A 26,953-nucleotide genomic window follows, 5' to 3' on the forward strand; every position below is an offset into this window, starting at 1 on the left:
CAGCCACCGAGTTTTACTGTTTGATGAGAAAATTTAACTAATACCTTAAGTGATACCTTTCTGTAGATATCGTTGCTCCGAATAAAACTGGCTGTGATATGGTTGCCATGCTATTGTAAAATCAATTTTTTGATTTTGTTTGAGCAGTATACTAACTGATTTTCAGTTCTTAGGAGAATTACAATATTTCTGGAGATCTCTTGCTGCCCTATACTTACGGCTACTGAATGTCATACAGCAACTTGCCTTTTTTTTAGCCTAATAATTTTAAAATTAGTTTGGTACTTGTGAAGTTATTTTTTCAAATTCTTAAAGTTTGCTTTTGCTTAAACTTTATTCTAAATGCTTACTATTTTATGTACAGTTTCTAAATTAGGGAGAGTATTTCCAGTGCATCATGGTTTTAATCATGGGAATGTTTTGCCTCAGCTATTCTATAGTACTCAGTTTACTGCAGTGCTTGAGTAGTAAGGGCACTTTAGCTTGGGAAGATGTTGACATTTGAAAGGGCCAGAGGGTAGCAGCACAATAAAAAGATGTATAAAATGTAAACTGGGAGGGGTAGGGAACTCTTGAAACACAAAGATTTCAACAAGATGGTATGATCTCACAGTTGCTAGGACAAATACCTAACACTGGGCATAATCTGCCTCTTCCTGGTACAGTCTAAGCATTCAAAAGCTCTGCCTGGAAGACAGCTCAAGCAGATACTGGATATGTGTGAAATCTTCATTATATGTTTCTTGAAACAGTTTAAACAGATCTCTGCCCAAAGGATTATATACTTGTCTGAGGCACGGGTAGATGAGATGACCTCTTCAGGAGGCTTTTACCAGGTGTTTTTCTTAGGAAAACCTTAGATAGATGTTGGTGAGCTATAGGTAACCTCCAAAGCTTGCTGAACACCAAAGGAGGCCGAGCTGCCTGCTGGACTGAGGAGAGAGAAAATCGGGGTTGAACAGAGCAAAACCTCAAATCTTGATTCCACTGCTGGATCTCGCTGCAAGGAAGGGGGATCCCTTAGAAGCCCTGGTGGTAATGGAGCATCTGAGATGAAGAAATCCTCACTAGTGACAACTAGCCACAGCTTTGAAGATCATTGTTTCACTGCCCAGTTATTCCTTGTTGTCAAGCACCAAAGGCAGAGAAAGGGCATAAAAGATGGTGGTTTTGTTTAAAATAGTGTATTTTTCTGAGAATTCCTGGATAAACCCTTTCTTTTAAGCAAAAGTTGCAAGACTGAAGTTATCCTGGGAATGTTGGTTAGCTTGAGAAAGGTTCTGTTCATACTACTTTTTCCTGCTGTTTCTCTCTGAAGGATGTGTCACAGCCATCCCTGGGTGCTCTAAGTGCTCTAAGCATTCAAGCAACTATGATAATTGTGTTAATAGCAGTGTCTTTCCCCCTGTGCAGTTACCACAGCCCTCCTGCTTGGATTCCACCCAGGCTCAGCTGCTTTTCCAGCAGTGTTCCAGCTGCTTCCAGCCACCAACCTGCCCCAGTAACAGCCTCTCAACCACTATTTTAAGGGGGCCGTGAGGAAGCATCTCTGCTTGCCCCTCTCCAACGCTGTGTTCAACTTTTACAATCCTGAAGCAGCGGGAATCACTTCAGCGAGAAGATTAATTTCAGGAGCGGGACCTACTGCTCCCTCTCCTGACTCTGCCAGGGCCAAAGCAGCCTTAGGGCAGCGTGGGTGCCCGGCCGGCGCCTTTAACGCCTCTGCGCTCCTGCTACGAGGCCGTTGGCGGCCGTTAGCGCGTGCGCCCCTCACGGCCCGCTCCGCCGCGCGCGTTGGGCCCGCGGGGCCGCCGTAGCGGAGCCGCCATTGGCTGCGCGCGGCGCCGGGCGGGCAGCGCCTGAGGAGGAGCCGCCGCCGCCGCATGGCCCGCGCGGAGCCGCCGCCGGCCGCCTTCGAGCGGCGGGTGCTGCGCAGCGCCGCCGAGCACCACTACCTGCGCGTCCGCCTGTGAGTCCTCCCCGCCGCGCGCGCCCCGGCCGCGAGCTGCCGCCGGCAGCCCGCGAGCCCGCCCTCCGCTCTGCTTCCCGCAGGGAGCTGCCCGACGGCGCGGCCCGGCCCAGCGCCGCGCTCTTCAAGCAGCTCGTGGTGACGGCGCTGCGGGAGCTGCACGGCGAGGTGCGCCGGCCGGGCGGGGCGTGGGGCGGCGTTCGGCGGTGTTGGCGCTTTTGCTGAAGCGAGGGCTTAGAAGCAGAGCTCTGGGATGGTTGTAGCTGCAGGGGCTGGGAAGTCCCCGGTGTTCCTCGTGTTGTTGCCCCGTTGGGTGACTGGGTAGGGTGCGTCGGCATCCCCGGGGCTCTGTTTCCCCAGCTGTAACGGAGGGGGAGGTAAAAGTGGCTCTTTTCCACATAGCTATGAAAACGAGGATAGTGTACAAAAACTACAATGTTTTTATAGCTCACCTGAGATTTGAGCTTGTCTTTAACAAAGTCATGTCCTGGCAATAAAATCACTTTTGTATAAACTGCTGTAAAAGTAGTGATTTAACAGTGCCATACTTTTGCATAGGTTGGAGCAGCTTTGCCTGTTGATGTCTTAACATACGAGGAAAAGAGTATGTCTGCAATATTAAGGGTTATTAGCAGGTAAGGTACACTACTATATAGTATATGAGTACTGCAAGGCAGATATGCATTAGACTGTGAGCTAGAAGTGTGGTAATTGATATGATCCATGTTCTGTTATTGACCTTGCTTTGTTCGTATCTCTGTAAAATCAGCCTAGAATGTTAATTTACTTTCTCATTTTTTCATCAGGAATATAATTCTCTGGAGCTCGGTTTCAGTACTATTTGGGAGACATTTTTAGGTTGCTCAGAATATCACTGGTGCTGTTTGTATGCAATTTCCAAAGAACCAAGCCTAACTAGAAGAGCTAAGCATAGAGCATGTGATAAACAAATGAAAATTTACTAAGATTTAAAAACATATGTTTAAAAACATAAGATCAGTGTATTATTTCTGCTTAGAACAGAATAGTCTGATGAGAATTGAGTGCTGTTGAAATATGTAAGTGTAAATCCCTTTCCATAGCAATAGAAGGCAGTGCTTATCAGATGTAAATGGTGAAGATAACAGCAGGTGAATTAGAGGAAGAAGCTTAAAGACACAGAAAGAATTTAAGAAAAAGGGCCATAACGTATTTGACATTTGACAAGGTTACAGTAAGCATCTCTTGTGAGGAGGAGAAGAGACTGCAGTGATTACATGACTCTTTGGGGCCTAACGTTACTACCTGCTGAAAAATGACCTTCTGTTAAACTCCGTTTTCGTTGCTGTTTGTGTAACATATTTATTTAAGCTGTTTATGCTGCAGGAAACCCTTGACAGACAAATCCTATTAATCTCGTTCGTGTTCTTGTTACCCAGTGGCTTTGTCAAGCTGTGGAGCGCTCTCACGCTGCTGGGCTTCTACCAGAACAGACGGTGCGCCTTTCGAGTGCTGCAGGTAAACCCGGGAGGCCACGTGGCTTCCCCGACATGTCACTTCTCACAGTAGGATCACCTGGCTCTTTGAGTACGCAGCCTTTTAACACAAAGGTGACTGACGCACAGAAACCTTTTCCTTTGGGAATAAAATGCTTTTCACTCCAGGTGTGCAGGCCTGCGTTTAAGTAATCCCGTTCTTAGTACTCTTAAATGAATGATCTAAACTTGTCACTCCTAGGTTGTCTGCCACTTCCCTGCAGACTAAAATGATTTTTAAAATCAAACTGTGATGGTTGTCTCCTCATCTTATATTTTCACTCTAGTGACAAGTTCTGATCTCAATAGCAGATCTGAAAAATATGAAAGCTTCATTCTTGGCCCAACTTTTTATTTCCTCTACCCCATTTTTCTTTCTTCTAACAGTCAGCAGACCATGTTTCAAATGCCTGTGTCAATGTGTGCCTCCAGAGCTTAAACTTTTCCTTAGGATGTGGTTTCATAAAATGAGTTCCAAGATTCTTTGCATCAAAAGTGATGCCCAAACAAAAATCTACTTGGACTCAGACTTTTAAGCTTTTAATTTAAGGGGAAATCTTAAGTTTTTTTCAGCTCTGCTTTGAATGATTTTGATGGCTTTTGTAGTTTTTGTAGTGCTTCACTGTGTTTCTTTTTTTTTTTTTTTTCCTAACTAGACATCTCCATTTCTTCTTGCATTATCTGGGAACAGTAGAGAACTAGTATTGGACTGATTATGCAGTTGCTGGTTTGGCTGTAAGAAGCAGAAGTTGCTTGAGATGTTGCTGGTCTTCAGGCGTGGAATTTCTGGAGGGAATTTGCAGCAAAGAGCCTTGACAAAACGTGTAGTTACCACCTCACTCCTTGGATGTCCCTTACTTCGACACTTACATATAAAAGTTGGAGACAAAGCTGAACTTACCAAAGCTTTTACACAGAATGATGTTGTTACTTTTTCTGATTTAACAGGTGACACAAATCCTTTACATTTAAATGAAGATTTTGCAAAGAAGTCTAGATTTGGGAGAACTATTGTACATGGAGTTTTGATCAATGGACTTATTTCTGCAGTTCTAGGTACTAAAATGCCAGGTCAAGGTTGTGTATTTCTTTCTCAGGAGATCAGATTTCCATCTCCTTTATATGTTGGTGAAGAAGTCTTAGCTGCAGCAGAAGTTAAACGACTGAAGAGGTCTGTTGCACACATTGCTGTATCGTGTACGGTCACAGAAAGTGGAAAGACTGTTATGGAAGGGATGGTGAAAGTCATGGTACAGGAAAATTAGAGCTTTTCATGCTATGCTACTTAATAGTAAAGGTCAGAAACATGCTTGCTTTTGACTCTGTCCTTTTACATGATGATACTTAATCCAGACACTTTTCAACAAAACCTTTTAAGTGTTTAAGAGACCGCATACAAACTGATAACAACTGCATTAAGAAACTTCATTTTTTTCCAAGGGAGTCTGACGGAACTGAGGCTTTTAGACAAGCCTTTGCTGTGCTGCAGCGATGGTTATTTTGGACAAAAACACTTTTGAAGGAAATGGAGGCTGGTTAAGATCAGTTAAAACTTTTTCACACTTTACAGAAGAGTTGTATTGATAATAAACATTTTGAGGGGGGACAGTGCTGCTCTTTAACAGGCAAACAAACAGATGGAGGAAAAGGGTATTGATGCACATAGTGCAGGATTTCTCTGTGTAATGTATATACCAGTTCCATCTGATATTGGTGCAGTGAACAATGTGCTAACTAATAAAGGTCTTAGCTCCATAAATAAGCAGTAGTCAGCTTTAACGTAAACAATTTCCTCTCCCTGCTATATCTTTAAGTTGCACCTCTCTCAATATTTTCAAATTCTTCAGTTACCTAACAACACCTGATTATAAGCAAACCAAGAAAATCAGCTTAACTGCAGATTGCCGTGGAAATTTGCCTCCTAGAAGTGCAACTGAGTGAAGGAAGACCTAAGAAATCTTATATATATATATATACACACACACGTATATTAAGTACACACATATAATAAGTATATATATACTTTCACTCATTCCTTGTTCATCTGCCCCTCTAGGTCTGAAGTTACTCTGTTTATGCCTATTAACTCAGTCAAATCTGAGGAAGAGGCAGTAGGTGAGAAACTAAGGCAGTAGTTAAATCTGTATCTCCCATCCCGAGTAACAGTAGAGGGAGTACTGGGGCTATTGTGTGAAGAGCCGGGATATACTTCTGTTCTGAGATCCAGGTGCTTAATCACAGTGTAGCTCATTTTCCTGTCAAGGCAGAGTTAAAGCGGGGACTATTTGCACTATTCCAAGCGTATGACAAATGCTCGCTCTGCAGTCTTGCTTACCACAACTTAGGTGAAATTTATTCCTGTTAAATAATTAACTCCTGCAGCGTAAAAATACAAGTGAGTACTGGGGCAGCAGGTTTCCATGCCTGCAGTTCTGGTGTTGTGCACCGCTGCCCTGGAAGGAAATGAAGTTACCGTCAGATTGAGCCCCACAGTCTCAAATCTGTGCTTACAAAGATTGACATTTAGCTGCAAAAGTGTAAAAACTGAGAGGTAAATATAAAATAAAATAGGAAATATAGAAACTCTCTCGTTACCTGCGCCGCCCTCCCCGCAGCGCGGCCGCCCCCGCCGGGGCTGCCCCGGGGGGCGGGCGGCGCGGCGGGGGCGGGGCCCTGCGGCGCGGCTCTGCGGCGCCGCCTGGCGGGCGGCCGCGGCGCAGGCCGGGCGGGCGGCGCTGGGGCCCGCGGCGCTGCCGTGTTGACAGCGGCGGGGGCTGCGCCGGGAAGCAGGTTGGCGGCGCCGCGCTGCCGCCGCCCGGCCCGGCATGGCCTTCATGGAGAAGCCGCCGGCCGGCAAGGTGCTGCTGGACGACACGGTGCCGCTGACAGCGCAGATCGAGGCGAGCCAGAGCCTGCACTCGCACACGGTGAGCGGCGCCGGGCGGCAGGCCCGGCCCGGGCGCGGCGGGCGGCGGCGCCGGGGAGCGCGGAGCCGGGGGTGGGGGGGACGGGAGGCAGCCGGGGGGTAACTGGGAGCAGGCTGGGGAATGGGGGGAGTACGGGGGAGCGAGGCGTCATGGAGGGTAAACGGGGGCGACTGGGAGCGACTGTGGTAGCAGCGTGGGGGGATTGGGGTAATTGGCAGCGGGGGGGGGGGGCAAAAGCAGTGGGAGTAACTGGAGCAGCAGAGTGGGGGTTGTGAGGGGTAACTGGGAGGAGGGTAGTGATGGGGGTAACTGGGGTAGCAGAGTAGGGGGTAGTGGGGTAAGCGGGAGTTGTGTGGAAATGGGAGTAACTGGGATCGTCGGGGGCAGCTGTTTGGGGGTAAATGGTGGTAACTGGGAGCGACCAGGGTAGGTGTGGGAGTAAAGGGGGTAACTGGAAGCATCTGGCGCCTCCTGCGGCATGGCCCAGGCCCAGCAGTGCTGCTCCTGGTTGCCCCCGTGGTGCTGGCAGTGCGGGAACTTCATATTGGCTCATCCAGCATCCCGTCCTTCCGAAAGGGGCCTCCTCTCCTGCCCGAATAAGCTGTTTTAATTTCTGTTTTCCTGGGCTCGTTGCTGTGTTTTGGACAGAGGCAGGTTCTGGCTGCCCCAGCCCAAGTGCTGATGCTGAACGCCGCCCGGGCCGCGTTTGCACTGGTGGAGGCAGGACAGCTTGGATGCAGAGACGCATCCAAGTAGCACTTCTATTAGTAGCAGCAGGGAGCGATGGCACCCAGCGCACGAGCCCCGGTCCGATGGCTGTGCCGCAGGCCGGGTCCTGTGGGACGCCCGGGACCAGCTTCCCACAACGGTCGCGCTCCCTTTGAGCGTGCGCTGACGGCACAAGCTTCGTAAGCTCCTGCCTGCGGTTGTTTCCCACTTTAAGGGTTAGGGTTTACTTACAGTGTGGCCAGGCAATACCGTGAGAGAGATTTGAAGAGAGAACTGGCTGTCGCTCCTGATTGCTGGCGCTGAGAATGGCAGTGCTGGGCTAAAAAAAGGAGGCCAGAGGTCTGTGAGCAGCAGGTACACTCGAGGGAAGCATGTTTTAAACAGAGAAGGGTTCTTCCTCCTGCCCTGTATGCTGCCTCCATTTCTGTAGCACTGATTTCTTCTACCTGTTCCTGGTGTCTGGTGGATATTGTTAGCCTGACTGGCAATAGCTGTAGCTTCCCGACAGGGTATGTCACTCATCTGTATGCTGTTATAAAGTAGTCTTCTACAAGTAATCTGCACTTCAGCATTTTGGTTTTTTATTTATTTATGTCGCAAAGAACTCGCATTAGCGAATGTTGCAGTACTACTTTGAACAGAAGTTATGTTTGAAGAAGCTTTCAGAGTCACACTGTCGTCTAGGAGGTCCTGGCTCTCAGTTGCCCCAGCTCCTACTATAAGTGCAGCTAACGAGGTTTATTTCTGACGAGTCTAATGGTTTTTACCTGTTTCAGTAGCTGAGGGGTGTGTGCGCACATGCTGGGCTGTACGACAGGTTGTATTACTTCTAAAATTCCCTGGTTAGCAGACCACATTACAGCTGCGTCGTTAACTTGTTTTCATCATTGCTTATTATACTTCTTTGCTAGTGCAAATGACAATAGCTTTTTGTGCTCTTTCTCTTGCTTTGTATGATTTTGGCTAGAAAAGAAAATTTAGAATGAGTGCTTGGAAGCAGTTTTTCAGTCCAGCTGGTCTCTGTGTTGTCTTCCACGTGTGCGCTTGGTAGCAAACGTTGCCCCCTTTCCCTCACTCATCTCTGTATTCTGTTATTAATGGATATTGGAGAAGAAAATGTGTACCATTTTGTTCCGATCTTTTGTTAATAACAGAATGCTGAAGTGCTGAGCTTTTTCAATGGAAAAATCTGTCTCTAAGATACATCTATTAGTAATTGTTTGTTTTACTGCCGAAGCCCTGTTGATAGCTGAAAGCTGGTTTGATGTGTGTGTAGCACAGATGGCTTGTGCAGAGGCAGTGTGGGGTAACAAAATACAGGAGGCTGGAGCAAGAGACCTGCTTTCTTATTTCATGTAAGATGACTATTCTGTCACTTCGGACACATGGTTTTACATCCTTGGCATCTGAATAATTCTTTTGTTGGTAATGTCAGGTGCTGTACCTGCCTTGAACTTTCCTCGTTTAAATAAACTATCCAAATAAATCCCTTCTCTAATGAATAAAGGTAGATGCTTAAATACTTTTGTGGGCTTTAGCACTGTTTTTTATTATAGATGTATGGAAATGGGTTATCAATAACTGAATGCTTCCTCTGTCTGTCCCTCATCTTGCCCCAGGGTAATTTCTTCACAGGGTGTGGGTTTATACACCCTTTCCTTACCCCAAACTGGTATTTGGAGAACTAGGTCTTCACAAATGAGACTTGTTCTAAAGCTGAAATACAAAGGCAACCATGAATATTTTTTCTGTTTCTTTTAGATTTTTGTTTCTAAAAACACTCATATGAAGATGACTTAGCCCTGCATTAAACACAACTTTAATATGATGACTAAGCTAGTAATAACTTAAACCTTGCACAGGTGCTGAAAACAGTCAGCCTGCTGAATAACCAGCTAAGGAAAAGGTAAAGAATTTGAGGAAAAGCTCTGAGGATATGGAGAAATACCAAGCAGAAGACCAAAGCTTGTGCTAAAAGAATAGTTTGTAGGCCTATTGTTCTAAGTAGCTTCTGTTAATTTAGATTTAATACAAGAGCCTGCGTAAATGTAAACTTAATAACATTGAATAAAGGGTTGCACTTGGCAGAGAGTGAGTTTCTATTTCCCCTAGATAAAGAAGCAAATACAAAAGAAAACTGAAAGCAAAACCTAAAACTACTACCTACGTGCCCCAATTCCCCGGAAACTCAAGAATGGACAAAGCTATTATTTAAAATATTTTCTTGAGGTTCACACTTTTTGCATGGTAAGAGTAAGTCAAGTCTCCAGAAAACATAGTTAGATTGTTAGGAAAAGCAACTACAAAACTTGCAGGTTTGCTCACAGTCTCCTTTTGTTATTTTTTTTTTTCAAGTCAAAAGGACTCAGTTGTTCTTCTTTGAGCTAGTATGTTATCTCCATGCTTTTGAGTTATTTTTGTGTATTTATTTCCAGTAATAATTGAAGATGAAAATTACGCCTTGAATCTTCTTTGTTTTGGCCTTTCTTTTCCCCCGGTTACATGTGTCGTACAAATATTCTGAGTTTTGTTTGCAAATGTGCTCAGATACAAATACTTCTGTAGTGTGGTGCTTACAGAGTACTTTTCATTTTGAAAGCCAAATAAATTTCTATTGCAGAGGCATTCCAGCGGTACCTTGCTTTAATAGAGTTGAAACTGCATTAGCAACCCCCTGTCAACTTTAGTACTACTTCTGCATGCTTTAGTCGTTAGCACTATATGCAAGAGAGAGTAAATATGTAACTTCCAGTAGCGTGTTGGGCATTTCCCATAGGTATGGCTCAGTGCTCTCAGTAGGTAGGTATGTGCTCTAGCCATTTTGCTGAAACGAGGTAGTTTGGTTGTCATCGAATTCCTTGAATTCACTGGGAGTGGAATTGCGTCCAATGCATTAAACCATTTCTGAGTGGTTCATCTTCATGCCAAATGTTGTATTCTGACAACAGAGGCATTTTCTCCATTAAAATCTTTTTAAAAAAATTGGCTAGTAAACCTGCTTCATATTGCATTTTGTTTTCATCTCTATCTTCACTATTTAAGTGGGCCTTTCTTTTTAAGCCTTACATAGACTGCTATTTTCTTTCAGGATGTTCTAGACATGTCCCTTGCAATACATTTTATATCTGCACATGCAAGGTTTGCAACACTTGTTGCAGGCACTGGAAAGGTATACATGTATGTCTTCTGAACACTTCATTATTCTTTTCTGAAATTGTTTTTCGATTTCATCCACTGCACTTTAAAACTGAAGTAGTGAAACAGCCAATTTTCCTGTAGTACGTTGTTGTCTTAAAGGCATTTGGAAATGAACAGCTGAAATCAATTCTTCCTGTAACACTTCAGAATTTTTCATTTTCCTTAAGTGATGATGAATGTTGACACTCTCATAGTTTTTAGCTTAAAAATATTGAAAAAGCATTTATATTTCTCCTAAATTGTTTTCTAATACAAAAAAATGGAGACACGTCTTTAAAACTTCAGGATTAATTTTAAAAACTTGTAAAGGACTTTGCACGTTTGCTTTATAAGGAACGGGGCCTCTATAAATCTGCTGCCTTCACTTTGAAAAAAATACCATGCAATTAGTTTTAGAGGTGGCTTTAGGAAAAGAACTATTAGAGCACTTTACTTTGAGATTTTGGAAATGCAGTTCCTCCACAGGACTTCCTAAGTAAGCTTGTTTTCTTTTCTTTTTTCTTTTTGTTTTTTGCCAAGCTTAAGCTCAAAAAGACAGCCGAAGTTTGAACACAGCTTGTTTTAGACATCCAATATTACGGTTTGCATTGGTGACCTTGCTAAATTAGCAATGCACTTCTAGCTGCTGCAGAGGTTGCTGTCAGAGTGTTAGTTGCCGTACATTAATAATCCCTTGCCTTGGAGGTCTTGCAGTGTAATTAGAATATTTTTATTGACTGCTGAGTAATTCCTGAAAAAAATACTGGTTATTTCCCTTCTCCAGTGAAGGCCGCAGCGATGCAGAAGATTGAAAAGCTACTGTTTCTCTTGTTGCTCTACAGAGATTTTCTTGCTCAGTACATTTCATTACGTGTACACTCGCGTCCTATTTTTTCTGCTGTTGTCCTACTTCATAGCTTTTACATGCTGAATGGCTTACTCTATTACAATAATCATACAGCATATGTGGAATTGTATCTATCATGTCCCCAGACAAACTTGTGCGTTGTTTAAGATGCAGGTAAATACTGTAGTTGCTGCTTGTACCCCAGATAGGCTTGATGGTGAGTTGTGCAATGGCAAATAAGTACTATGCCCTCTAGTAAAGAGAGTATGAGCTGCTTTCCTGATTTTGTTGCTCCTTTTCCCAGGGGAGGTTTTGTAAATAAGCATTTAAAAGAGCTTCTTATTAGAAATTGTTCCAATCCAGCCTACTTAAGCAGGGATTGCGTTCATGCTTAATTACGCTTTTGTCTTTTTAATACTCATAAAATAAAACCCTTTCAAACTTTTAGTTGATGTGACCTGAAGGTGACCTGGATCTTTGTAATGGTTGGCTTTGCAAGCCTCCTTGGATTAAACTGGTGGAGAGCAGAAATCTGTGAAGTAGAATGACTACCCTGAGCCAGAAATTTAGAGGTGATTTTCTTGGGGAAGCAAAATATGTCACCCAATTTTGGCCAGAGGCTCCCTACACTTTATTATGTAACCCTCTCAACTTGCAATTTGTCTTTTCCTGTTCTGCCTCTGCAAACCCTATCATTTCTGTTTGCTTTTTGTTTAAATAAGTTATCTTTAATTGGCTGCGTATAATGAAAATATCTATCAATAATCTTTAATACAGATAATAAACACCAATTGTTAAACATTTTGACATCCTTTGCCATGCAATTAGTACCTAGGAGTGTTAGCAGGACCATCTGAGAAGTTCGGAGCTGTCGATGCTGATGTTTTAAAAAGTGCTGGGGCATCTGGGCAATAATCTGAGTGAACTTGGAAAAGGCCACCTAAATGCTGGCTCTGTGTGAAAATCAGCAAATTGAATCATCTGGGTAATTTCAGGATAATGTTAATCCCAAGCAGCATTAATGGAGTTGCTGTTGACTGAGAATTGGAGAAAGGCAGCACGGTTATCGCTGATCCATCTCGATGTATGGAAAAGATATATATATATATATATATATATATATATATGTATATGTTTTTCAGAAACTCTCTCTGTTAGTATGTAGTGGTAGGAACAAGATTTTAGAAAATGATGGTGTGAAACTGGGGTCATGCAGCTTTCCTTTCTCCCTGCTCCCTCCCAACACCATTTTCCATCAGAGGCGCCAGGAAATGATCCCGTGGGTGAAACTGCTTTACTTGGCATGTTTAAATGTGTATATTGAGCTGCTGGTGGAATATCAAGGTTGTGAAAGGAAGTGCTTGGCTGTCCTGATGGTTAAAGCAACAGACATAGAAACCTGGCCCCGAGGGCTGTGAAGGGACAGGTTTTCCCAGAGGAATGTTTTTATGGCCTGTCTTGTTGGTGGCTCCCAGTTAAAGGTCATTAATGAGCTCCTGGCCTGTGGGGAGAAATAAGTAGCATGAAATTGTCTGTCCTCTACAGGTTGAGACCTGTCTCTGCCGTCTAGGCCAGGGCTTCTCTGAAGTTGCTGGTAAACTCAGCTGTTAGGAAGGGTTTTGGGCCATTCACGTAGAAGGACATCGGGGGATTTCTGCAGGACACAGTCAAGGGTCTGCACATCTCAACAGTCCTCGCCGAGCCTGCTCATCATCAGTCCCTGGGATTTCTGACATGAACCTTGAGCACCTGCCCTTTCTGAAGCTTTCTCTTGTTTTGCATGCTGTAACTAAACAGAAATTATCGAGCATGCCGATCTGTTTCCTTTTTTTTTATCTATTTTTTCATATGGGCATGGTTTCTGTCCCAGCATCAAATCAGGATGCTGTGAAAGAAAATGGCTGGAATTTGGATTTTGTTCTCAACACAACAGAATTTGGCTCCTGGCAGGTGTTAGCGTGTTTGGGCTTTCTCCTCGCAGAGATGAAAGCTCCTCTTTGGCCCTGTGGGAATCATGCGTCAGTGCTGCTAATTATAATCCCAAGCTTGTTGCTGCAAGAAGTGTCAGCTCCTCACTAAATCCCGGCGCGCCGTGTTCTGCGGATTATGTGTCACCACGGGAGATATAGGGAATGGGATTGTCTTTCACGGTGTGGCTTTCCTATCGGCTCTGTTCTTTGACTCCAGCTCTGGTTATCAACTCTTGGAAGAAAAACAAAAGACTTCGGGGGCTTTTCCATTAATGGTATCGACAAAGTAGTGCCAAGGTGGCCAGTTATGCTTCGTTTGGTGCTGGTAGAAAGAGCTTAGTGGGGCTTTTCCTTGCTTGTATGTCTGAGGATGCTCCCTTTTTGCAGGCTGTGAATGTCTTTGCATCAAGAGCAGCTTGGTCAGTGCTCCTGGCGGAACCAAATGGGAAAATGCTTGAATCTGTATGGAAAAAAACCCAGTGGTCCCTATCTATTTTGCAATAGAACCGTAGTGAAAGCAAGGGCACGTCCTCGGCGTGCGCGGGACACGCACGGTGGCCGCGTAGGCGTTGGGCAATAGCGCTGCTGCCTCTAAACACCAGAAAAGCTGAATGACCAAACGTGAATCATCACTGACGTGTGTGTGTGTTTTCAGGGAAATAGCCAGCGTTCCTTGGAGGCTTGCTGAATAAGCAGTTGCTGCCTTATTTTATTTTATTTTTGGTAGGGATGTGCCTGCTAGTAGAGGAGGCTCTTCCTGCTTTGCCCGAACGCGGAGCAGCAGTTGCAGAACAGGCAAAGCTGAGTGTTTGCTGTGATTCCAGGCTTCCTTGTGTCTGTTTAATCAATTCCTGCCATTAGGTTTCCAAATGTTGTTATCCTGCTTGGACTGGAATAAACTTGGTTGATAGCTGTTATCATTTATGAGGATTTGGGCTTTTACAAGCAAATAATTATGATTTCAAGTGGGTAAGAGAAAGGAATACAGAGAGAGCATATCTGCTTGACTTTTGTGAAGAGTCAGTTGAATGCTACTATAATACTGATAGTTTTAATTTATGACATTTTGGATTTTCTATCACTTCCACTTAAGTTATAATTTAAAATACTTAAAATATTAACATTGTTTTCCATGTTTCTTAGTCTTAATTTTGTTCTTGGGGCTTAAAATTGCTGCAGATACTTGATAGTTGTTCATAAGAAAAGGTATTTTAAGTGAATTTAAGAAAAGGTATTTTAAATGAATTTAAGAAAGCAGAATAGCATTTTTGCCTGATCAGCACTGTGCTTTGGAAGGAAACATCAGTAAATAAATTCTGGGTTACTTAAGACTCAGCACACAGGATAATGTCATCTGATAAGTGTTGCCTTTGGCTCTCGTCTGGAGTAGCTGTAACCCTTGATTTACACTGCTCGTTTTAGTGGTAAATGTCAAATGGAAATTTAAGTCTGGGATGGGATTCTCTGATGTGCTTCACTTTCTGTTTGTTGAGATCCCTCCTATGTGCACACTATTCAGGACACAAGCTGTTCATTTAATTTCATTTAAAAGGGGAAAATGAGTTCTGCGTGATTCCAGAGGCAATTTCCAAAAACAGAAGAGGCTTCACAAAAGCTGAAAGAAGTTATTAGTGAATGCCTGTAGTGGAGTTTTAACTGTGAAACTGAATTTATAATACTTCACGGTTCAAGCATTCGGTTAATGGAAGTATCTAGTTGTTATGCAGGTACATGCCAGATATGTACACATAGTTATTGCTACAGAACAGACAAATCGAGCATATAAATCCAGGGTGCTGGAAATGCCCTTGTTTCCTCGCTGTTGTTTCATTATTGTTTATTTGTGATAATCTGAAATGTAGCATTAGTTTAATATAAAGCAGAAAAACTTCTGCTTAAGGCTCTAATATGTCCTTCCTGTTTGCAGAAATTAATGTAAGCAGTTCAGCAGAACTGGTGGAGTTCCAAATGGAGGAATTTATTCAGCACTTTACACGAAATGTGTCTGAGCGTCCGTCGCAGCGTGGGTGAAGCCGTATGGGCCGCGCGGCCCCTCGGCGCACGTGCAAAGTGGTTTTTGGTGTTGGAGATCAGAAGTATCGCGAGCCGTGCCGTGAATTTTTATTTATTTTACATTTTCTTGCTGTTGGGGTGAGTTTTCTAGCGCCACGTCCGTGGGCCCGGAGCTCCTGAGCGTGCCCGGTGCGGGAGCCCGGGGTGTTTGGGGCTGCTCCGAGCGCTCGTGGTGGCTCCTGCGTCCCAGCGGAGACGGAGCAGGAAGGTGAACCCGCTGCAAGGGAATGGGGATACAGGCCACCTCACCGCGTCTGAGGAAAAGCTTGTAGTGTAGAAGAACAGCTCTCCACGTGGGTTACCCCGTGTCTTCTGCCCGTGTGTCTGCTCTGACTCTCCTTAGTGTTGCATCTCTTTTTTCACTCCTTATCCTGTGATTTTTGGTACTTCATTTTCATGTCTTTCAATGCAAATGATGCAACCGTCTTTGTAATAAGAACTTTCTAGGGATGCTAATGGTAAAGGAAGTATCTGCTACTATACTTGTAAGACACATGAATTTTATTTCCTTGCTAATTAAGTATTATCTAGAACTGAAGTTACAACCTTTTCAGAAAAAGGACCTGCCTTGATTATATTTCTTGGTGTCGAGTGTTTTCAGAGCTGTTTTAAATCTCAGAGTAGAGATGTGCAAAATCAGGGTTTTCTCAAAGTATCTCTGTAGTGTGTGCATGATTCACTTGTATATTCTTGAGAGAATTAGGTGAATATCAAATAATGATATTGCTCTGTTAACCAGATATTAGTTTACAGAAGCCATAGCAGGGCTTGAGGTGAAAAGACTGAAAGGAATTGTACTTTATGAATCTAATTGTGGTAGGAGAATTTACATTTATTAAAATCTAAAAGTGGTTCACTAAGTTTTTTATATACTTGCCCATTTAATCTGCATGTAATTAACATTAGCTGTGTATTAGCAATTAAGAATTGTCATCAGGAGAAACTGGTTTGTTCTAGCTACTCAAGCACACCCCAGAGCTGTTGTTATAACTTCTTTTTTTCCATTTAAAAATAATTAGAGGTTGGGCAGTACTTGCATTATGGCATTTCTTTTTTTCCTGTACTGAAGGAGGCAGTAATTCCTGAAGGCTACTTGTTAGATTTTAGAGGTGGGGAGAGGGTTTTTTTTTCATCTTTCTTTTTTTTTTTTTCTCACCTGACCCCGAGCTATTCTCAACAGAGATAATGTGGGGAGTGTTCCTAATATTACCTTTATTCCCTAGAAAATGAAATTGCAAATATCTGACTTGTAAGCACCTAGAACCAGGGACTCTTTGCATCTCTTCCCCTATTAACTAGTCAGAGCAGCTGGTACTGGCTCTGAACTAACACAACTCTGACATTTGCCTAGAAGCTTAAAATCTGATCTCAGTTTTCTGTTTGTGTCCTATTGGGATAGTGGTTGTATTTAGAGAAGTGCTAAATAACTCACTTCAGTAATTCTCATTTCTAGTAACTTTCTCCTTTTTTCTAGGAATACATAATCCGAGTTCAGAGGGGAGTTTCACCAGAAAACAGTTGGCAGGTAACTCTTTGAAACTGTGATCCGCATAACCAGGATGATTTTTTAGAAACAATTCAAATATTGTCTCTATTGGGAGGATGAAGTGCTTCAATGCTTTTGGTCTGGAAATGTGAGAAAAACAGTATTGCTGCCAGTTACAGAAGTCACGTTGTCTTCTGCCATTGTGAATATTCCAGGAAAACAGGAAAATCGTGTGTGTTGCGTTCTTACTATGTGTTGTTGTGAGCATCATGTTTAACTCCCAAATGCCTGTTTGCCTTCTGTATTGCTAAAATCACGGCCTTGCTGATGAATGACCGGTGAAAGCTAGAAGTTGTGATGAAGATGCTCATGAAATAATTTTGCTTCTAACATGGGAAAAAACATTGTTTGCAGAGGCCTCCGCTCGCAAATAGTTTTGGAAAAGTAGTTTTAAGATAACATTTAGAAATGTATTTCTGGTTGAGATATTAAAAGCAACTCTTTGCCCTCTGGCAGTGTGGCATAAATCCAGTAGTTTTGAATTTGTACGGAGATTGATTAAAAGAGAAAAAAGAAAAAGAAAAAAAAGGTTATAAATGGGAATTATGGGTCTCTGAGGGATTTTTTGAAGTGTAAAATGCGAATGAGAATAGTAGTATGTTTCCTCAATTTTGTCTTTATATTTTGCAGATTGTGAGGCGATACAGTGACTTTGACTTGCTTAATAATAGTTTGCAGGTAACTTTTACTCTTCATTCATGAAAATAAAATGTCTGCTGGAGGGATATACTTAAAATGTTTTTGTTTCACCTTTACTCTTACATTTCCTGCAGGATAATTTAGTTTTAACTCAGTGGTACAATTTATGTATAAATAGAGGGGATTGGCTGATAGTGAATCTTTCCCTTCATACTGTGACTTGTTCTGGTTTTGTGTGTTATTATTTGTTCCTTCTTTGATTCAAAGAAAGCCAAGCCACATACCAACCTTATAAATTCAACATTGAAGTGCTATGTGTCTCATTATTTATATTCCTCTAAAAGCGCTTCCAGATGCTGCTTATCATGTGAGGGTTTTCTGTATCACTGAAAAGTGTTCCTTAGTTAAACACTGGACTTGCTGTGCGTTTTCTTTTTCTTTTTTTGCACAGCTATTTCTTTTTATTTTGTGTGGGGAGAAAAGCAGAGTATATGAGTGAGTTGGGGGGTATGCACTGACTCATATATACAGGAATGAAACTCATTACTCAGAGTTTCCATCACCCTAGGTAGACAAGCAAGATAAAAAGCAAGCACTTCTGAGAGATAGAAGATAGGATTTTTTGTTCGTTTTTAAGAGTTTCTTTTCTATTAAATATAGTATCAAATTAGGGGCTTAATACTGCTTCTTTCTTTTGTCATCCCTTTTTTTTTTCTTTTGGGCCCTTTTAATCAGCTATCTGCCCAGTGAAACTTAGTTTGGAAAAACACACAAGGATGTTAAGCTGCAGTCGGAATAAGATAAGAATCAGTTGCAACAGTCTGGAGGCTACACAGCTGCGGGTTTAGTTTTCATTCAATAGCTGGAACTTGGTCGAGTTTTGTGGAATTACTTGTTAAATACACGGTAGAACATAGGAGCTGTTACCATGACCTAGAAACCACATGTGTTAGATGCGAAATAGAGACAATAAACAGATGACTCCTGCTGCAAAGAAAACTAAGATTTAAGATTAGGTAAGTGTCCACGGGAACACACGGAAATGAGATGGTGCTAGTTGATGTAGCACAGAGTGGTCATCAGAAGTCTTAACCGTAGTCAAATTTTGGTAGAGAACACAGAGAAAGAACTTGGAGGAGGCTTTTTTTTTTTTCAAAAAAAAGATAGAGTTCATATTTTGCTACAAGTTCCTCTTAACTGTGAGGAACCAAATGTGTTAAGACATGAAAACACTTTGTTGCCATCTCATTTAACTTTCAAATGAGGCAGCGTTAGTAAAAAAAAAAAAAAAATAGGTTTGACAGGTGCCACACGGTTAGGTCCAAGTGTCAGGTCTAGAAAGTGAAGCTAAGTAGCTTATATGTAATGTAGTAGAGAAAGAGATGCACAGTATAAGTAAAGACCTCAGGAATTTTTTGGACAATAAATTAAATTTGACAGCAACTTGTAGAATGAGATAAGGAGGAATTTGAGGTCAGAGAAAGACTTTTGTAGATGTGAGACATGCAGCACTTCTGAATTCTTTCCTTGCAAATAACTAAGCAACAACATTTCATCAAAATATTCAGGGCTTGTGATTTGCTTTAAAGCACTTCAAGCTCTCAGCTTGTGTATTAAAATTGAGTGAAAAAAGAAAAAAAAAAGTTTAAAAAAAAATCAGTAAGAAAACATCAAAACTCGCCCTCCTGTATTCACAACCAAAATGTTCCTGGAAGACAAAAGCTGGAGGTTCTTTGGGGCTTTAAAGGCCTGAGTTTTCCCATTCCCCGTGGTGCACTTAGCTTCTGCTTCAGGCTGTTGTGTGTGGACAACTGAGCAGGAATGCACCTTTCTCCTGCTAATCTGCTGCAACCTGCGCATTGCTGGTAGAGAATTTTGAAGCCAGGCTGGGGGCTGTGACCCCAGCGGCTGCTTGGATGAAGGAGGTGTGTGCCGTGCACCAGCGCTGAGCTCCTGGCAAGGGGATGTCCTCCTCCGCGCTCCGCGTGGTGCGTGAGCGGCTGCCGCCGCGTTGGCAGCAGGGGAACTCACTTGGATGGTGCATTTTATGGCAGCTCTTGGCTGGAGTTTCCTGAAGAGGCTGCGCTCTCAAGATAAGCGAGTTAATTCCCAGGTGCTTCTGTGGTATCAGCCTGAGCTGGGGCCCGCGCACAGCCCTGCCCCGCTTGGAAGCAGCTGAAGTTGGGACCTCAGCGAGGTGCTCGTCCCTGCTAGAAACTGCTCTTGCCGTGCTACATGTTTGGCCAGAGAGTTGCAAAACCCTGGGGTGAATGTTAGTTTCTGCTGAGAAATACCTATGTTTCCTTTTGTTATATAAAATATTTTTCTATAATAAACCAGAAACCACATCTGCGATGGTTTCTAGCTCTCAAGTCAAGAATTCGAAGGCAATTATGATGTGATGTGATTTTCAGTGAGTAACTTTAACATCAGAGGTGCATTATATTTTTGTTCAGAAACTTAGTTTTGAATTAAAGGAGGGGTGGTTTGCCAGACACAAAGTTTTTTTTGTGCCTCCAGTGTTAAAATTACATGTAGATGATAAATGTAAGTGCTGTAAATACTGCTTTTGGGCTTATTCTTGGACATTACTTTTCTTCTTTAGGAAGAGTGCTCAGTGGACAGGATGATTTGTGTGTCTCCTGTAATTCGTGTTTGGTTGTAGCTCTTCTCCAGCCCAGAAAAGTGCCAGTGCTGGAGGGAGTGATTCCTGTGTCTGTGAAGAGGAGGGGGAAAAAAGGGAAGGGATGGCTATTTCTGCTCCAGTCAGTTAAACTAATCCCTTATGCATATGTGCAATTTGTTTCTGCAACACGCTTTTCTTAAAGATTATCTCCAGTGAAGATGCAGCACACAGAAGGCAGGTGCTTTGATCTGCTGGACAACAATGTGTTGACAACATGAATAATTTATTCTGGCAATTCACATGACGCAAATGAATATAAATACTGTGTGCAACCTAGATCATGTTTAGAAAACAACCCTCTCTGATCTGACTTATATAAAGCTCTGGATTTCTGCAGAATTTTCTACTTTCCGATGTCTTAAGTATTTCACTGACTTTTTTTTAACTGAAGTTTTGTAGCACTTAAGATAAAACAACTACTGTACACCCACTAATAGACTGAGTTTTTTTCTGGTGTGAAATGCATATAGCTGTCAGAAACTGCACAGCAACAAATTTAGAAATTAAAATGGAAAAGTTGCGCTGTGTTTGAAAGTATGAGTTAAAAAGCTGACGGTAAGGATTTTTACATTACCCATAATGTCCCAGTAGGGGCAAAGGAAACATCAATTTGCACATACATTAAATAAGCATAAATTTCAACATGAGGAAATGGTGGGTTTTGTTTTTTTTGTTTGTTTGTTTTGCTATGGCGAAGTTATGTCAAGAATTGTAAAGAATTTGTCTGAAATTTACATTTAGTAGCTGAGTGCTTTGTGCGGTGATCTTAAATGCATGAGTCACTAGCAGAAAATTATCTCCTTGCGTTCTTGGCGCAGCTGCATTTGCACGTAACTTCACACAGGGATGTGAGTTATCTGGCTCCTTGCCCTGATAATAGTACCTAGAAAAAAAACATAACACTTATATATACAAAGTAAAAATGATTCAGTCGTTAACGCACAAAAAATCCAAAGTTTTACTCTGTATATACACAGAATAAAACACATAAAAATACAGGAAGTATTTTCAGTCTTGCTAGCTTACTGCCCTGAGGTATTTTGAGAACATGACTGCAAAATAATTATTTTTCCTCTCTTTTTAAGATCTCAACTCTAAGTCTACCTCTTCCTCCAAAAAAATTGATTGGAAATATGGAGCGTGAATTCATAGCTGAAAGACAGAAAGGACTCCAGACCTATCTCGATGTAATTACTACCCATCACATACTGTCCAACTGTGAACTGGTAAAAAAGTTCTTGGATCCAAACAGCTATTCTGTAAACTACACAGGTAAGTGAGGGTTTTTACCGCTGCATCACAATTTAATGTGTGCACATCTTCTGTTAATGCTGACCAGGAGTTACACCAAGGCACAGAGAAAGAAATATTTCAAAATGATCATATTGTGTGCGTGATTATATGTGATAATATTCTTCCAGGTGTGTGCATGGATCATGCTGTAGTTATCAATAGTAAATGTTCTCGTTATTCTACACAGATGTGATAAGGGTCAAGCCTTATTTAGGATGAACTTGGGAGAAGGGTGACAATGAGAATAAGAAAAAACCTACAGTGGTGGGGAATCGCTGTCACACTTAGACTGATGTCCTAGTGATCAGTTCTCTTCATTATTGAATATTTCTTCTCTCGCTTTATCCTGCTTCAAGTTCAACAACTGGAAATGGTTGAATTTTTGTCTGGTAGACTGAAGAACTTCCTCTAAGTGCTGCAATGCTACACTGCACATTCAGTTCATAGGCACACTGACTCTTTGCAAAATGCAAACCTTATTTTCATAAGAGCACGACCTACTGAAGCAGGAACTTACTACTTCCTTTTCACTTGTCTTTCTGCTTTCCCTTTACATAACATCCTTGTTTCTTGCACATAAAAGTGTAAAGAATATTTCCTGGATGTTTTTACAGTAAGTTGTGAAAGAGATGTAAATTATCAGTGAGTCTTTAAGGATGGAGTTTGCTGGTTAATGCTGAACAAGCAGTTGAAATCCTCTAGGAGATAAGGTGACCTCCGTGTTAATTTTGAGTGCTTTCTTTGGAACTGTTGTTTTCTCAGCAAGTTTTGGGGAAGTTAATAACAATCAAGAGGTTGCCTTTGTTCTCTGGAGAATTTTATTAATTTGTCATTATTTAATATTACAGCAATGAGATGATATGTATTGTCCTGTTCTCTCACTTTCTCCTAGGGTAGTTTTAGATAGAGAAGAGAGAGTACAGAAGAGAAAAAGTGCATTCTTAACTTTTTGAAGTATTTCTATGCCAAGATAGGTGATATTAGAGAAAATCCGTGATGGGCATAATCAATTAATATCCTGCTTGTGTCCCAGCTGTGGGAGGAAAACTCAGTAACCAGAAAGTTGTCCTGTTTTTCAGAAGTGCATGTGGGATTATGACAGCAAAGTACCCTTGTTTGTGCAAAATAGGGCAAAGTGGCAGGTAGCAAAACAAAGAACTGATTAGTTCATATATAATATTGGTGATGTAGATGCACATTGAAGTTATATAAAAGTTACCGCTTTTACAGGTGTAGCTAAAACATTTCATGACATACTATAGAGTCTACCAAGCTGTGAGCAATTGGTAAACTTGGAAATTAAACTTTAGTATAGGTATAATGCAAATTCAGTAAGATAAGTTTTCCTAAGGCAGTGGTTTCTGTTTTCTCAGTGGATGTAAGTTCTCAGGTTAAAAATGCAAATTCCTTTTAACTCTGTTTCTACCTCGTTTTCTTTTAAAATGATTTTGCTGACTTCCTTAATAAAACGAAGTCTGAATTCCTGAAGTTTTCCTCCTGGCAAAGAACATTATCTAATATGAATATAATCTACTTAAATAGTCTCTCTCTTTTTTTTTTTTTTCCTCCCTCCCCAGAAATTGCCTTACAGCATGTTTCAATGTTCTTCCGATCAGAGCCAAAGTGGGAAGTAGTAGAACCATTAAAAGATATAGGTAAGAAAAGCATGTATTATGAAAACTTGCCTGTCTCTTCCAACTATACCAGTTGTCCTTAGAGAAGGATACTATCCTTGCCTACAAACCTTGTCCTGCTTTTAAGCCATGTGATTTGGTAACGTTTTAATTAAAACTACCAATGACTTTCATTTCAGGTTGGCGAATACGTAAGAAATATTTCTTAATGAAGATTAGGAATCAACCAAAGGAACGACTAATGTTAAGCTGGGTATGCTTTCATCTTATCCTCAAGTCTTTTTAGTAAACTTGGCTTGTTTCATATGTAGTAACTATCATGTTTGAATGCCAGAGATGCAGATTTAAGAGCTCAAGACTTGAAAGAGTTTTGAAAGCCCTTAGGTGGATGCGCGGTGTGGGAACTACTTGTGTTTTCTTTCTCTGTTGGCAAATCCAGTTTGAATGTTTGTCCTTGGTCATTTGCTCCCATCCTGCACCTCAGTTTACTGTTTCCTTAGTGGTAATGATTATGTAGCTGCTGGCCGTAATATAAATCTGCTCACAGCGAAGAGCAGAGCAATCCTTTTTAAGTTACTGCTTTTCGTTGTTGTTGTTGGTGGTGGTGGTTTGGTGGGTTTTTTTTTTTTTTTTTTTTTTTTTTTCTTATTAGGATCTTTAGTTTTGACAAATATACATGAATTGCTCCTTTGAGGCAGACATGTATTGCTACCAAATATTTTTTATTGTTACTAAATGCTTACGCTTCTGTGCTGAAGTGTGCTGCAAAAGTAAAAAAGTGCGTTACAAAAGCATAACTGTGAGACTGCTGGGGAGCTGAAATTGCTCAAACCTGGGGTAGGTTTGAGCAATTCCTTCAGTGGAGAGGAAGAAGGTGGGAGTTTAAGCCCTATCAGAACACAATTTCCCAGTTTTGGGGTTGACAAAGTAATTCAGTGATGGTAGTGCATGTCAGATACTGAGAAGGGAGGAGGCAACAATAATGTCAGATTCTTTGTATAGCGAAACCACAGCCTTTTTTCAGCCTTTTAACATTGGCTTCATGGGATGTTCTTCACAAGGAGTGTATTTCCAAGAAGCTGTCTTAATTTGTGAAGGACGAATATAGATCACATTTTCTTTATGGAATGTAATCTTTTCCCTTATGAGGTCTTTCTTTTTCTTTTATTTCTAGGCTGATCTTGGCCCGGATAAATACTTGTCTGACAAAGACTTACAGTACGCTGTGAAACTTCTTTCTTCCTGTTCCGTGAGTATTACTTGATGACTTTTAAATTGTGCCAGCACAAAGGAAAAGCTCGCAAGGGCTAATCTTGCAAAAGTACATGCAGTCCAGTAGAAATAGTTTGTAATTTTAGAGTTGCTTTCATTTAGAGACCTGCAAACCTTTTAATTAGATTTGCCACACAATGAGGTAACATGTTTTCAGCACAATTATTATGGGTTTATTACAGGAGCTTTGGGGTTGTGGTTAATTATGTTTTGTCTTCTGGTGACTTCCTACAGTACTGTGCAATCCCAAGCTTTTGTTTCAGCTTTTCAAGACTTGTAGTCATCTTTGCACTTGCTTTGGGTATAGACTAAGTAACTTGGGCAGTGACAGAATCCAAATGATTAGTTTAAAGTTAATTCAGACATATCTCTTCTTTGGAATCAAGTAAAAATGAATGTACAGTATCTGTCATTTGAAATGTAACCTACAGTATCATCTTTTTCTTTTGGCAGCATCCCTATATTTACAAAGTCACTTTTGCCACCGCCAGTGAATCTTCAGCACTGGTTATTAGGCCATTCAGCGAAAAAGGGACACTAAAGGACCTTATTTATAAGGTAATTTTTCTTTTAAGCTCGAACAGTGGAATATTTGCTGTAATGTTAAATGTCTTACTGTTTTTCATCTATTGCTAAGTAAACTGCATTTAATGTTCATGGTACTTGATATATGTCTATTTCTTTAAAGGCAAAACCAAAAGACCCATTCTTGAAGAAGTATTGCAATCCTAAAAAAATTCAAGGTCTTGAACTTCAGCAAATAAAAACATACGGAAGACAAATATTAGAGGTATTTTTTTCTTTTTAATTTATTTACCAGTCAGACTGCCTTTATGATTTAAGTTGTTTCTTACACTGATTCTAATAATGCTAAAAACATTTTAGCTGTGACACTGCAAGGACAATGACTGTAGGAAGATAGATTTATTCTTTCTTTCTTTCTTTCTTTTTTTTTTAAAGATCAATTAATTTAACCGATAAAAGAAGACAAAATTTTGAATACCTAAGTTTTATTTCAGTTTTAAAAGAAAAAGAACAGATTTCAAATCTAAATTTAAATGGAGGTTAAGTGCTGGGATTTGAATTTAGATATATCTGAGGGAGGCTATTTCTGCCAAGAAAGGTAGTTAGTACCTGTGGAGCTGAGGTGGGAGAGAGGTAGTAATATATATGTATTTTTTCCCTGAGGGGAAAAAAAAGGAAAAGCAGTATTTTACTGTGGAATGTGTAGGGTGTTTGTTTTCCAACTATTCAGTGTAATTGTGAATTTTTGGTTCAGGTCTCTCTGGGAGGTGATTTTAGGCCTACTTTGAGGATTGGCATCAAATGTTTGTTTTGTGGGAGATGTTACCAGTGAAATGGGAGTGAATAGCCAGGAAAAGGTGATGGTGACAGCTGAGCAAGGGAAACATGGAAGCAGCCTAAAATAGGGGCCTCCTTTATTATGTGTCTAGTATAGGAGCATCTGATATCTTGAGATCATCTTGAGTATCCCATTACAGCACTCCTGCTTTGTGTTTTTTTTTTTTTTTTTTTTTTTTTTTAAGGTTTTAAAATTCTTGCATGAGAAAGGATTTCCTTATGGCCATCTTCACTCCGGCAATGTGATGTTGGATGGAGACACATGCAAGTTATTAGACCTAGAAAATTCCTTGTTGGGACTTCCGTCATTTTATCGATCATACTTCTCACAGTTCCGGAAAATCAATGTAAGTTTTGAAAAATTAGTTCCATTTATTTGACTCTTACGCATCCCTCTGTGGAGAACTGACTTGGAGGGGGAAAAAAAAATCCCTCCCTTGCCCCCTTTTTATTCCTGAACCTTTTTCTGTCAAATCCCTTTTCCTCCAAATCACCGTGTGGCTGCACAGAAGTTTATTCCAGCACACTGCAGTGAGGCTGAGGCCCAAAGCAAGCAGGGAGAGCGTGCGAGCACTTTCTTGACACTGATGCTGGCACAAATGTAGCTGAACTGCAGCCTTGTTATAAGGTCCCTTGGCACACTGGGCCGTGTTCACAGGAGTGTGTGTGTTGTCTACCACGCTTTGGTTGCACTTGTCTATCTGTATAACAAATGCAGCTCCTCACTTGGTCTTAAGTGAGGGTAGCAATCAACCTTGGCTGTTACGGCTGCTGTGAAAGTAGATTAGACACTTGTAAGACATCTGCCTCTTCAAAATTCGTATATTAGTTTGTAGAATTTCTCCAAACCATAGGCTTGCACAGCCAAATACGACCACCCTACAAAATTACTAAACCCAATTTGTCCTGCTGTAGCAATGCAGACTTCTGGCCAGCATCTTGCCTTGCCTTTTAAGTGCTCATTATAGTAAATAGCACAAAGCATCACGAGGCAGCTGCTTGCTGACCTTGCTGAACAAGTTCTACAGTGTTGTCAAAGAAACAATCAAAAGTTCATGGTTAGTCCAAATCTGTTGGTGCTATCAAATCTCTAGGCTTTTAATCAGTAAGAGGAGACATTTCTGTCTGAACATGAGTCTAAAATTTAAGAAATATCCTGCCTGGGAGCTTAGCACTTATTTAAAGTTTGTGCAGGCTTAAGGAGGGGTGAAGGGGGCTCTCCTAGATTTGTTTGGTAGATATTTTTTTTCTCTCTTTATTTGCCTCCGTTTAAAGAGGTAACTGGTGATAATATCTTGAACCTCGTTCTTTGCTG

The 26,953-nt window shown here is 41.4% G+C and overlaps 3 protein-coding genes across 10 annotated transcripts in view; all 3 read left to right on the forward strand.

The window, feature by feature from the left end:
- The first annotated feature begins 1,864 nt into the window (after positions 1 to 1,864).
- On the forward strand, positions 1,865 to 4,336 carry RPP14 (ribonuclease P/MRP subunit p14). Its single transcript, XM_088528246.1, has 5 exons — positions 1,865 to 1,969; positions 2,053 to 2,137; positions 2,528 to 2,604; positions 3,388 to 3,466; positions 4,140 to 4,336. The coding sequence occupies exons 1-5, from the start codon at positions 1,884 to 1,886 to the stop codon at positions 4,194 to 4,196; spliced, it is 384 nt and encodes a 127-aa protein (XP_088384372.1). The 5' UTR covers positions 1,865 to 1,883; the 3' UTR covers positions 4,197 to 4,336.
- On the forward strand, positions 4,242 to 4,791 carry HTD2 (hydroxyacyl-thioester dehydratase type 2). The gene has a single exon (XM_010227756.2). The coding sequence runs from the start codon at positions 4,242 to 4,244 to the stop codon at positions 4,746 to 4,748; it is 507 nt and encodes a 168-aa protein (XP_010226058.2). The 3' UTR covers positions 4,749 to 4,791.
- Positions 4,792 to 6,247: 1,456 nt separating this feature from the next.
- PXK (PX domain containing serine/threonine kinase like) overlaps positions 6,248 to 26,953 on the forward strand; it is a 32,844-nt gene continuing 12,138 nt past the window's right edge. For 4 of the 8 annotated variants that reach the window (XR_015913581.1, XM_088528249.1, XM_088528250.1 and 1 more), the window contains exons 1-10: positions 6,250 to 6,410; positions 16,681 to 16,731; positions 17,383 to 17,430; positions 21,163 to 21,349; positions 22,948 to 23,025; positions 23,184 to 23,257; positions 24,179 to 24,253; positions 24,730 to 24,834; positions 24,965 to 25,066; positions 25,824 to 25,985. Coding sequence is in view for 6 of the 8 variants with exons in the window: in XM_088528249.1 (XP_088384375.1) it covers positions 6,309 to 6,410; positions 16,681 to 16,731; positions 17,383 to 17,430; positions 21,163 to 21,349; positions 22,948 to 23,025; positions 23,184 to 23,257; positions 24,179 to 24,253; positions 24,730 to 24,834; positions 24,965 to 25,066; positions 25,824 to 25,985 (984 nt within the window). In the remaining 2 variants the exon portion in view is untranslated. Of the gene's footprint in view, positions 6,411 to 16,680; positions 16,732 to 17,382; positions 17,431 to 21,162; positions 21,350 to 22,947; positions 23,026 to 23,183; positions 23,258 to 24,178; positions 24,254 to 24,729; positions 24,835 to 24,964; positions 25,067 to 25,823; positions 25,986 to 26,953 lie in introns of all 8 variants that reach the window. The other 4 variants (XR_015913580.1, XM_088528251.1, XM_088528248.1 and 1 more) reach the window with 3 other exon arrangements.

This window comes from Tinamus guttatus, unplaced genomic scaffold, assembly GCF_059628265.1.
Source record: "Tinamus guttatus ecotype Peru unplaced genomic scaffold, ASM5962826v1 Tinamus_guttatus_pri_ptg000307l, whole genome shotgun sequence".
Classification (NCBI taxonomy): Eukaryota; Metazoa; Chordata; class Aves; order Tinamiformes; family Tinamidae; genus Tinamus; species Tinamus guttatus.